We start from the raw sequence: 12,080 nt of genomic DNA, 5'->3' as shown, positions 1-12,080 counted from the left end.
TTCCAGGGCGTCATTGCAACCAAAGTCACACAACAGAACACCTGCTACATTTCCATCATGAACAAAAAGGAGATGCCCAGCTTCAATAATCTGGCCCACCTGGCACAAGAGAGCAGGGTAAGTTTCCAAGGAGTAGCATTGGCCTGACCCTGCAGTTCACTGGCCCATTTCTTCATGTGCTTTTTCCTTCTGGACAGGACAATGTTGTCACTAGTGGCAGAATTTTCTTTCTCTCAGCAGTAGAGGGGTTTAAGAATTTTTCCAAAGGATTGATTTGATGAAAGAGGAAAAGGGTTGCACATTGTCTTTCCGACTTTTGATTTCTCTGAGCATCTTGAGCCCTGCAGCCTGCTGAAAACACTTGCTCTGAGCAGCTCTTTGAGGGCCTTAATTCTTTTGGCATGCCATGATCTGAAAGTCCTTCGCAGGCCTTTCACTACCAAACTGCATTGGTCAGCTCAGAACTTGGCATGGCTGCTGCTCTAAGCCACACTCCCTTTCCCTTTGGTGTGCGAGAGAGCCTCCCCCTATTCCTGCAGGAACCAGATCCCAGCAATGATCTTGCTGAATGCTGTACTTTGTTCTTTAGAACCAGATCGGCCTTGGAAGACCTACCAAGAAGATCACCTTTGTCACCAATGGACTGGTCAGCAACCTCCAGTCTTATGGATCAGATGTCTTCTCTATGTGCAGTGGAGTCACCACCTACATGGCTTATGAAGTTCATGGTGAGTGCAAGCAAAGGAATTCTGTCTCTAAGTGACCTGGCATTTGTTTCCCTTGGGGAATGACCAATGCACACTTGCTGCTCTTCCAACTTGAATCAAACAGGAACCAAGGGCTGCAGCAGTTGTACAAAGGGTTCCACGTCTTTGCAGATCAGGACTGGAACAGGGTGGGGTCACAGCCCCCATAAATGACCCAAAGCAAACCCTTACAGCTCCTTCTCAGGAAGGTTAAGGAGGCTTAATTTTGGACCCAGAGTGTATCACCTCAAACTGTAATGCCTAGCCATGAAAATTACTAGCCTAAGGACTGGTGTCCTTCAGGTCAGAGCTGACTGACAGTTGGAATGGCTGCCAAGGTCTTAGGCATTAGCTGATGGGGTTTTGTTTCTTCCTTTCTTGCTTCCCAAGGACTCCAAGTCAATCTGGGATCATGCATTACCCTCGATGTCCTGAGAGTCGTGGATCTGAAGTACTGCACTGGCAATGGCAATGGACAAGTGAGAAAACCTTACCTTTACCTTTTTTGATCCAAATAGGGGGGGAACCCGAGCTGCTGCCCAAAGCCAGTCCTGATGCCATTCTTGCCTGGCATCTCCTCTTTCGAGAGGTTCCTGCTTGGAGGTGAGGATGCTAAAACAGTGCAATGGGTCAGCAGCTGCCTCTGTCAGGGACCTTGAGCATGGACTAACTGTGGCCAGTCCTCTTGCAGCCATCAACCTCTAAAGGCATCAGATGGCAGCTGTCAGATGCAGCAATGATGCACTGAATCCATGAAAAGAATTCTTACAGCCTTTGCCCAACACCACAGCCCTGATTCTGGGTCCTTTGGAAAAAGACTGAGGGCAGGGCCGGCACTCCCCAGGGGGCAGCACTTCTTCCATTGTAGCAGGGATTTTGTGGAAAATTGGGGGACATCACTGTCTCCCTTCAAAGGTGAAACATCTTCTTTCCCCTGGCTTTTTAGTCTCAGCAGATTCCCGGCGACATCTTCAACAACACGCAAGGCAGCATCTTCAACAACACGCAAGTCATCATTGGGGGCCAGTCCCAAGTTGTGACCATCAACAGGCAATGGCGTGTGGCAGTCATTGAGCAACGAAGCTTCAGTGGGTCCTGGAAAACCATCTGGAACTACAACACGGTGAGTGGCAGGGAGGGGGCTTGTTCAAAAAGTGTATGAGGAGACTGGCACCTGGCAGAGCTGACCCAGGGACAGGGCTTGTTTCTTTATTCAGACCATGTTGAGTGAAAAATTTCAAGTAGGAAATCCCAGCACTTATTCCGTTTTTAACAAATTGTTTTCTCCAATCTCAAGACATGAAAAAGTGATGTCCAAGTGCTCAATAACTTTATTTTCCAGGGCGTCATTGTAACCAAAGTCACGCAACAGAACACCTGCTACATTTCCATCATGAACAAAAATGAGATGCCCAGCTTCAATAATCTGGCCCGCCTGGCACAAGACAGCAGGGTAAGTTTACCAAGGATTAGCAGAGTCCTCACCCTACAGTTCATTGGCCTGTTTGTTCATGTGCTTTTTCCTTCTGGACAGGACAATGTTGTCACTAGTGGCAGAATTTTCTTTCTCTCAGCAGTAGAGGGGTTTAAGAATTTTTCCAAAGGATTGATTTGATGAAAGAGGAAAAGGGTTGCACATTGTCTTTCCGACTTTTGATTTCTCTGAGCATCTTGAGCCCTGCAGCCTGCTGAAAACACTTGCTCTGAGCAGCTCTTTGAGGGCCTTAATTCTTTTGGCATGCCAAGATCTGAAAGTCCTTCGCAGGCCTTTCACTGCCAAACTGCATTGGTCAGCTCAGAACTTGGCATGGCTGCTGCTCTAAGCCACACTCCCTTTCCCTTTGGTGTGCGAGAGAGCCTCCCCTATTCCTATATTCCTCGCAGGAACCAGATCCCAGCAATGATCTTGCTGAATGCTGTACTTTGTTCTTTAGAACCAGATCGGCCTTGGAAGACCTACCAAGAAGATCACCTTTGTCACCAATGGACTGGTCAGCAACCTCCAGTCTTATGGATCAGATGTCTTCTCTATGTGCAGTGGAGTCACCACCTACGTGGCTTATGAAGTTCATGGTGAGTGCAAGCAAAGGAATTCTGTCTCTAAGTGACCTGGCATTTGTTTCCCTTGGGGAATGACCATTGTACACTTGCTGCTCTTCCAACTTGAATCAAACAGGAACCAAGGGCTGCAGCAGTTGTACAAAGGGTTCCACGTCTTTGCAGATCAGGACTGGAATATGGTGGGGTCACAGCCCCCATAAATGACCCAAAGCAAACCCTTACAGCTCCTTCTCAGGAAGGTTAAGGAGGCTTAATTTTGGACCCAGAGTGTTTCACCTCAAACTGTAATGCCTAGCCATGAAAATTATTAGCCTAAGGACTGGTGTCCTTCAGGTCAGAGCTGACTGACAGTTGGAATGGCTGCCAAGGTCTTAGGCATTAGCTGATGGGGTTTTGTTTCTGCCTTTCTTGCTTCCCAAGGACTCCAAGTCAATCTGGGATCATGCATTACCCTCGATGTCCTGAGAGTCGTGGATCTGAAGTACTGCACTGGCAATGGCAATGGACAAGTGAGAAAACCTTACCTTTACCTTTTTTGATCCAAATAGGGGGGGAACCCGAGCTGCTGCCCAAAGCCAGTCCTGATGCCATTCTTGCCTGGCATCTCCTCTTTCGAGAGGTTCCTGCTTGGAGGTGAGGATGCTGAAACAGTACAATGGGTCAGCAGCTGTTTCTGTCAGGGACCTTGAGCATGGACTAACTGTGGCCAGTCCTCTTGCAGCCATCAACCTCTAAAGGCATCAGATGGCAGCTGTCAGATGCAGCAATGATGCACTGAATCCATGAAAAGAATTCTTACAGCCTTTGCCCAACACCACAGCCTTGATTCTGGGTCCTTTGGAAAAAGACTGAGGGCAGGGCCGGCACTCCCCAGGGGGCAGCACTTCTTCCATTGTAGCAGGGATTTTGTGGAAAATTGGGGGACATCACTGTCTCCCTTCAAAGGTGAAACATCTTCTTTCCCCTGGCTTTTTAGTCTCAGCAGATTCCCGGCGACATCTTCAACAACACGCAAGGCAGCATCTTCAACAACACGCAAGTCATCATTGGGGGCCAGTCCCAAGTTGTGACCATCAACAGGCAATGGCGTGTGGCAGTCATTGAGCAACGAAGCTTCAGTGGGTCCTGGAAAACCATCTGGAACTACAACACGGTGAGTGGCAGGGAGAGGGCTTGTTCACAAAGTGTATGAGGAGACTGGCACCTGGCAGAGCTGACCCAGGGACAGGGCTTGTTTCTTTATTCAGACCATGTTGAGTGAAAAATTTCAAGTAGGAAATCCCAGCACTTATTCCGTTTTTAACAAATTGTTTTCTCCAATCTCAAGACATGAAAAAGTGATGTCCAAGTGCTCAATGACTTTATTTTCCAGGGCGTCATTGCAACCAAAGTCACGCAACAGAACACCTGCTACATTTCCATCATGAACAAAAATGAGATGCCCAGCTTCAATAATCTGGCCCGCCTGGCACAAGACAGCAGGGTAAGTTTACCAAGGATTAGCAGATTCCTCACCCTACAGTTCATTGGCCTGTTTGTTCATGTGCTTTTTCCTTCTGGACAGGAAGATGTTGTCACTAGTGGCAGAATTTTCTTTCTCTCAGCAGTAGAGGGGTTTAAGAATTTTTCCAAAGGATTGATTTGATGAAAGAGGAAAAGGGTTGCACATTGTCTTTCCGACTTTTGATTTCTCTGAGCATCTTGAGCTCTGCAGCCTGCTGAAAACACTTGCTCTGAGCAGCTCTTTGAGGGCCTTAATTCTTTTGGCATGCCAAGATCTGAAAGTCCTTCGCAGGCCTTTCACTGCCAAACTGCATTGGTCAGCTCAGAACTTGGCACGGCTGCTGCTCTAGGCCAAACTCCCTTTCCCTTTGTTGTGCGAGCGAGCCTTCCCCTATTCCTGCTAGGGAATATTCCTCGCAGGAACCAGATCCCAGCAATGATCTTGCTGAATGCTGTACTTTGTTCTTTAGAACCAGATCGGCCTTGGAAGACCTACCAAGAAGATCACCTTTGTCACCAATGGACTGGTCAGCAACCTCCAGTCTTATGGATCAGATGTCTTCTCTATGTGCAGTGGAGTCACCACCTACATGGCTTATGAAGTTCATGGTGAGTGCAAGCAAAGGAATTCTGTCTCTAAGTGACCTGGCATTTGTTTCCCTTGGGGAATGACCAATGCACACTTGCTGCTCTTCCAACTTGAATCAAACAGGAACCAAGGGCTGCAGCAGTTGTACAAAGGGTTCCATGTCTTTGCAGATCAGGACTGGAACAGGGTGGGGTCACAGCCCCCATAAATGACCCAAAGCAAACCCTTACAGCTCCTTCTCAGGAAGGTTAAGGAGGCTTAATTTTGGACCCAGAGTGTATCACCTCAAACTGTAATGCCTAGCCATGAAAATTACTAGCCTAAGGACTGGTGTCCTTCAGGTCAGAGCTGACTGACAGTTGGAATGGCTGCCAAGGTCTTAGGCATTAGCTGATGGGGTTTTGTTTCTTCCTTTCTTGCTTCCCAAGGACTCCAAGTCAATCTGGGATCATGCATTACCCTCGATGTCCTGAGAGTCGTGGATTTGAAGTACTGCACTGGCAATGGCATTGGACAAGTGAGAAAACCTTACCTTTACCTTTTTTGATCCAAATAGGGGGGGAACCCGAGCTGCTGCCCAAAGCCAGTCCTGATGCCATTCTTGCCTGGCATCTCCTCTTTCGAGAGGTTCCTGCTTGGAGGTGAGGATGCTAAAACAGTGCAATGGGTCAGCAGCTGCCTCTGTCAGGGACCTTGAGCATGGACTAACTGTGGCCAGTCCTCTTGCAGCCATCAACCTCTAAAGGCATCAGATGGCAGCTGTCAGATGCAGCAATGATGCACTGAATCCATGAAAAGAATTCTTACAGCCTTTGCCCAACACCACAGCCTTGATTCTGGGTCCTTTGGAAAAAGACTGAGGGCAGGGCCGGCACTCCCCGGGGGGCAGCACTTCTTCCATTGTAGCAGGGATTTTGTGGAAAATTGGGGGACATCACTGTCTCCCTTCAAAGGTGAAACATCTTCTTTCCCCTGGCTTTTTAGTCTCAGCAGATTCCCGGCGACATCTTCAACAACACGCAAGGCAGCATCTTCAACAACACGCAAGTCATCATTGGGGGCCAGTCCCAAGTTGTGACCATCAACAGGCAATGGCGTGTGGCAGTCATTGAGCAACGAAGCTTCAGTGGGTCCTGGAAAACCATCTGGAACTACAACACGGTGAGTGGCAGGGAGGGGGGGTCTTTTCGAAAAGCATCCAAGGGGTCTGGCTGCTCACACAGCTGGTCCAGGGACAGAGATTGTTTCTTTATTCTGAACATTTGGAGTTCATGATGCAGGGTAAAAACTCTCAGCAACTCTTATGGTTTCCATCCTGACTTTATCTCAAAATTAACAGTTGGAAAAAATGGAATTGTGAGTGCTGAATAATTTCTTTTCACAGGGTGTCATTGTCACCAAAGTCACACAACAGAACACCTGCTACATTTCCATCATGAACAGAAGGGAGATGCCCCACTTTGATAACCTGGCTCACCTGGCAGAAGAGAGCAGGGTAAGGTTCCAAAGTTGAAGCAGATTCATGGTCCTGGAGATTATTGGGCCATATCTTCATGTGATTATATCTTCAGGAGAGAAAAAGGTTGTCACGAGTGGCAGGATTTTCTTTCTCTCAACAGTAGTGGGGCTTGGGAATTTTTCAGAGGAATGGTTTGCTGAAAGAGGAAAAGGGAGACCATTACCTCCCTCATCTTCACATTGTCTGAGAACCTGCAGCTTGCTGGGCAAACCCTTGCTCTGTGGAGCAAGGAGCCCTTCAATCATTTGTTCTCTTGACATGCCAAGATCTGAAAATCCTACGCAGACTATTCAGTACCAAACTGCATTGGTCAGCTCAGAACTTGGCATTGCAGATGCTCTTGGCCAGACTCTCCTTTTCCTTTGGGGTGTGAGAGAGCATCTCCCTATTCCACAGCCATTCTCCTAGGGAATACTCCTAGCAGAAACCAGCTCCTGACACCAATCTTGCTGATTGCTGTAATTTATTCTTTAAAATCAGATCAGTTTTGGAAGACCTACCAAGAAGATCACCTTTGTCACCAATGGACTGGTCAGCAACCTCCAGTCTTATGGATCAGATGTCTTCTCTATGTGCAGTGGAGTCACCACCTACATGGCTTATGAAGTTCATGGTGAGTGCAAGCAAAGGAATTCTGTCTCTAAGTGACCTGGCATTTGTTTCCCTTGGGGAATGACCATTGCACAATTGCTGCTCTTCCACCTCGAGCTGCACAGAAACCAAGGGCTGCAGCAGTTATACAAAGGTTCAACATCATTTCAGATCAGGACTGGAACAGGTGGGGTCAAAGTCTCCATAAATTATCCAAACCAAACCTTACAGTTCCTTTCCAGCAATCTTAATTAGTCTGGGCCCACGAACTGGCAGCAGCCTCACCATGCAATGCCCAGCCATTGGGACTTTCAGGATAAGTTGCAGTAGAGCCCCGACTTCTGCACAGGAAATCCCAAAGGCTGTTCAAGAGCAGGTCTTTGTGAGCATTCCTGGCTGAGCCACAGAGCTGGTGTTCTTTGGGGACTCCAAGCGAATGTGCACCTCACACAGCTTAAACATTCCCAGAGCAGAAATCCTTCAGAATGTGGTTGGCTCTGAGCAACACCACAACCCTCCTGTAGAAAGTCAGCCAATGTCTTAGGCATCAGCTCAAAGGGTTTTGTCTTTTCTTTTCCAGGTTTCCAAGGACCCAAGGTGAATCCTGGATCATGCATTACCCTCGATGTCCTGAGAGTCGTGGATCTGAAGTACTGTACTGGTAATTTCCATGGCAATGGACAGGTGAGAAAACCTTAGCCCTTAGACTTCTTAAACCAATTTGTGTGGCTCAAAGCTGCTGCCCAAATCCAAACCTGATGGCCTTCTTGCCTGACATCTCCTCTTTTGAGAGTTTCCACCTGAGGGTGCAGATGCTGAAAGAGCAATGCGTCAGCAGAAGTTTATTTTCAGGACCTTAAGCGTGGATTTACTCTGGCCAGTGCTCTAGCATGCATCAACCTCTAAAGGCATCAGATGACAGCTGTCAGATGCAGCAATGATTCACTGAATCCAGAAACAGAATTCTTATGGCCTCAGCCTTGATTCTGTGTCCTTTGGAAAAGACTGAGGGCAGGGCTGGCACTCCCCGGGGGGCAGCACTTCTTCCATTGTAGCAGGGATTTTTCGGAAGCTTTGGGGACATCAATGTGCTTACCACAACTGTCTCCCTTCAAAGGCTAAATATCTGTTTTGCCTTGGCTTTTCAATCTCAGCAGACAGGTAACAACTGCCATTTCTCTGGTGCGTGTGTTTACCAAAACATGACCCTCAGTAGCCAAACCCATGAGGTGATTATCGAGCAAAGGAGCGAGCAGCTCTCATGGAAAACCATCTGGAACTACAACACGGTGAGTGGCAGGGAGGGGGCTCCTTCAAAAAGTTTACTGGGAGACTGGCTCTTGGCACAGCTGTCCCAGCGACAGGGCATGTTTCTATATTCTCACTGTCCTGAGTCCAAAATTAGGGGCAGAACCTCTCAGCATTTCTTACTTGTGTTAATCAAAGTCTATCCTGTCTTTTTGGGTGGAAAACCAAACTGCGAGTGCTCAGTAACTCTTTTCTACAGGGCATCATTGCAACCAAAGTGGTGCAAGAGAGAACGTGCTACATTTCCACCATGAATAGAAATGAGATGCCCACCTTTGATGCCCTCGTCAGATATGCTTCAGAGAACAAGGTAAGATTCAAAGTAAGCAGTTGCTTGGAATATTGTACTGCATTTGAAATTCCTTTTTATGCCTGAAACACTGCTGTTTTCAAAACCCTCTTAACAAGCTGGTAAATTAAAAGCCATTTTAATTATTATTTTCATGGATATTTTCAGTGATGTTTTTCAGGTACATCTTTTGAAGGCTTTCAAAAATTACAATATCCTCATTTAGATGCCTCTAGTGCAGGTTCATCATGTTGAGTTAAAGTCCCAATTAGTTAGATTATTTTTACAGTGATTTAAATCATCATTTCCATTGACTTTTTATACTATCTTAGTAACCAAGACTTTAAATTCTTTGCTAAGTATGTTTCATAAAGTCTCATTCTCAAAGTCTAGAAAAATATTTTTTCTTCAGAAGATTTGATTGAGGAAGAACAAATATTTCAATTTTATAGAAAAAATATTTTTGTAAGCTTTCAAACATTTTGAAGAGGACTGTATACCACGTTTCTTTAGTTCAGCCATCCATATTAGCACGGACATTATAAAAATTATCTCAGCATTCAGCATGTTCACCTTGGCTAAACACTGGCTTCCACTGAAGTCTGAGAACTGAGTCTGTAAAAAAAAAACACTTTAAATAGCAGGAAGACCAGAAGAGCAGAAGGAAATCAGGGGGAGACTTCTCCTGCCAGCCACAGCCTGAGTGCCCCCGAGGGGTGAGGGCAGTGACTGAGCAAGTGCCTTGGAAGGAGCTCTGGCTCCACAGAGCGGTTGCACTCCTCCCCTCCTCCTCAGCACTTCCCCTCAGGCTCCCTGCACCTTGATTCCCTTAGAAGCACCTGACTTTGGAGCTGCCTTCAAGGCTAGCTAATGGGCCCACAGTCCCCAGGGACTGAAAGGTGTTTCTAAAGGCAGGTGGGATGCCAACAGCCAGCCCCAAGTCATCCTTCCAGAGTGAGGAATAGCCCTTGGAGGAAGCAGCTTCGGGCAGTGATCTTGCTGAATGCTGGTATTTGTTCTTTAGAACCAGATCGGTCTTGGAAGACCTACCAGGAAGATCACCTTTGTCACCAATGGACTGGTCAGCAACCTCCAGTCTTATGGATCAGATGTCTTCTCTATGTGCAGTGGAGTCACCACCTACATGGCTTATGAAGTTCATGGTGAGTGCAAGCAAAGGAATTCTGTCTCTAAGTGACCTGGCATTTGTTTCCCTTGGGAATGAACAATGCACAATTGCTTCTCTTCCACCTTGAGATTGACACAAAGTAGGCAATAAACACAGATCGTTGTAGAAGAGCAGCTGCTGCTATGGAGATGTGTATAAATCTACCTAGTCAGTGTCTCTTGATCACAGTGGTTCTTGTATTGAGGCCAAAAACTATATTCTTTTGAAATATATTCAAGTAATTCTTTTACTCAGAGTAGTTAACCCTCAGGCACCATCAAAGTATTCTGAGCCTCTCTCCAAGCTGATGGTCTCCAACCCTCTTTTGGAAAACACTCTGCAGCTCCGGCTCCAGCTGTTGCATTCTGGCTTAGCAGTAGTTCCACGTACACACCGCTTGCTTTGCTTTAAGCTTGCTTTGGCAGCTGAAAGGGCTCAATGTGATTGAAAAGGCAAGTTTGCCTTTTCAATGTGCCAGGTTTAAGGGCTGTCAGTGAATGCACAGAGCACTTAACAGCCTCTAAACCAGTGCCTCTTTTTTTTTTTTCCTTTTTTTTTTTTTCTTTTTTTGCTGTTGTTTGTTTAGGACCCCAGCTGAATCAGGGATCATGTATCTCACTTGATGTCCTCAAACTTGTGGACCTGAATTATTGTGGTGGCAATATCAAGGCCTGAAAAACTTATCTTTCTTCAATCAAGAACAGAGGCTCTGAGCTGCTGCCCAAGGCAAACCCTGATGCAATTCTTCCATCACATCTCCTTTAAGAGATGGTCTTAGGGATTTAGATGCTGACACAGATCAACTGGTGGCCACATCTTTCAAATAAAGTCCTTCATTATGTATTAACTCCAGCCTGATTGTTAATACTTTACCTTTTTTCATCTAAGAACTCTCCACAAAAATATTTGTATTGTCTCCCTTCTGCCCCATTTGAGCCCCTCAAATGCTCTTTTAATTGCCAGCTCTCAACACAGGGTACAGACAAAGAGCTGGGCAAGCCCCAGGGTGTGTATGGTAGAAACAAGGCATTCACAGTTAGGACCTTCCTTCCCTGTTCAGGGAAAGATGCTTCACATTAAGAATCTTGATTCAGGTGGCACAAATGCAGAAAGAAAGAAGGGCAAAGCAGTGAATTTGCCTTCTTTAGGGGAAGAGGAGTCTCCTTTGTGGGATTTACAGAGTTGTTCTGTTCCTAAAATAAGGCAAGCTTGGAATTCCTGTTGCTCAAATCTTTACAATCAAGATTATTTCCTTTTGTCTAACAAAAATGGCAAGATGCCCCAAGTTATCCAGGTGAATGCAAATTTGCCTTTAGTACCAACACCATTTATGCAACATCCCTCAGTTTCTGGCATACTCAAATCAGCCCTTAGTTCATAATCAGGTGCACACTGGCACAAAGCATCACTACAAGTTTACTGGGAATCTCTGCTCTGCTTCTAATTTCTTTTTTCATTTAAAAGTGACTGTTCAATACACTGAGCTTACCATGACCACTTTTCTCTCACCTCCCTGTATGCCATGAATTCAATCAGGCAGGTATCAAAGCCTCCTCTTATCAGAGCACTTCCCCAGGAAACTCGTCATGCTTCTGTGAACACAGGGCACCTGCCAATAAGGCAAACCCATTTTCAGATTTAACTTCGGGATATTATGTATAAAAAGTAAGAGTACACATCAATTAGCAGCAGAGCTGGCCTGGCCTGACATCCCAATGAAGTTCCCTGAAAGTATATCTATAGTTTCCCATAAAACTCTTAAGGCTGGGCAGCTTTTAAATGGTTTTGAGCTTTTCTTGGCACTGAGAGAACTCTTAGTGATTTCTGACAAAGTGAAAATGCCAAAGGGGTGGGGACTGCAGGGGAGAAATCTCCCTTTTGGCAGGGATAGAACTCTACATGCTCAAACATGAAAGAAAGAAGTGCTGTGTTCCAGGGGTGACACACACTCGTGACACATCCACAGGACAATATTCTCTCCTTCACCACTCAGAGGCAAATCAACAGTCTCAGCAAGTCACATGAAGTTAGGGCTCAGCTTTTGCTGAGAGTCTAGGAGAACCATGAGACATGAGAGACCCCATGTGCACTCAGATCCTCCTCATCAAAATCCTTTAAAATGGAAGTTTGGACCAGTTCAACATTCAAGGGAATGTTTCCATGATAATAATTGTTCACAACAGTTAACGCAAATTAATTTATCATCATAACAAATAATTCTCCGGCATACTTAAATCCTCTTCAGCTGGATCCCACTGCAGAAAGTGCTGAGCCTGTCCACAAAGTAAACTGGAAGTCAGAATTAT

The 12,080-nt window shown here is 46.1% G+C and overlaps 1 protein-coding gene across 2 annotated transcripts; it reads left to right on the top strand.

Moving 5' to 3' along the window:
• Positions 1-40: 40 nt before the first annotated feature.
• On the top strand, positions 41-10,574 carry LOC128800976 (uncharacterized). Of its 2 annotated transcripts, none has more exons than XM_053966541.1 (19): positions 41-117; positions 590-728; positions 1,137-1,225; positions 1,693-1,869; positions 2,089-2,199; positions 2,681-2,819; positions 3,228-3,316; positions 3,784-3,960; positions 4,180-4,290; positions 4,781-4,919; positions 5,328-5,416; positions 5,884-6,060; positions 6,284-6,394; positions 6,899-7,031; positions 7,590-7,693; positions 8,167-8,298; positions 8,517-8,627; positions 9,631-9,769; positions 10,361-10,574. In XM_053966541.1, the coding sequence occupies exons 1-19, from the start codon at positions 58-60 to the stop codon at positions 10,447-10,449; spliced, it is 2,316 nt and encodes a 771-aa protein (XP_053822516.1). In that variant the 5' UTR covers positions 41-57; the 3' UTR covers positions 10,450-10,574. The 2 variants fall into 2 exon arrangements, with proteins under 2 accessions (XP_053822516.1, XP_053822515.1); XM_053966540.1 differs by having other exon boundaries at positions 8,164-8,298.
• The last annotated feature ends 1,506 nt before the right edge of the window (positions 10,575-12,080 follow it).

Source organism: Vidua chalybeata, chromosome 28 (genome assembly GCF_026979565.1).
Source record: "Vidua chalybeata isolate OUT-0048 chromosome 28, bVidCha1 merged haplotype, whole genome shotgun sequence".
NCBI lineage: Eukaryota > Metazoa > Chordata > Aves > Passeriformes > Viduidae > Vidua > Vidua chalybeata.
This window is presented reverse-complemented; position numbering and strand designations above follow the sequence as displayed.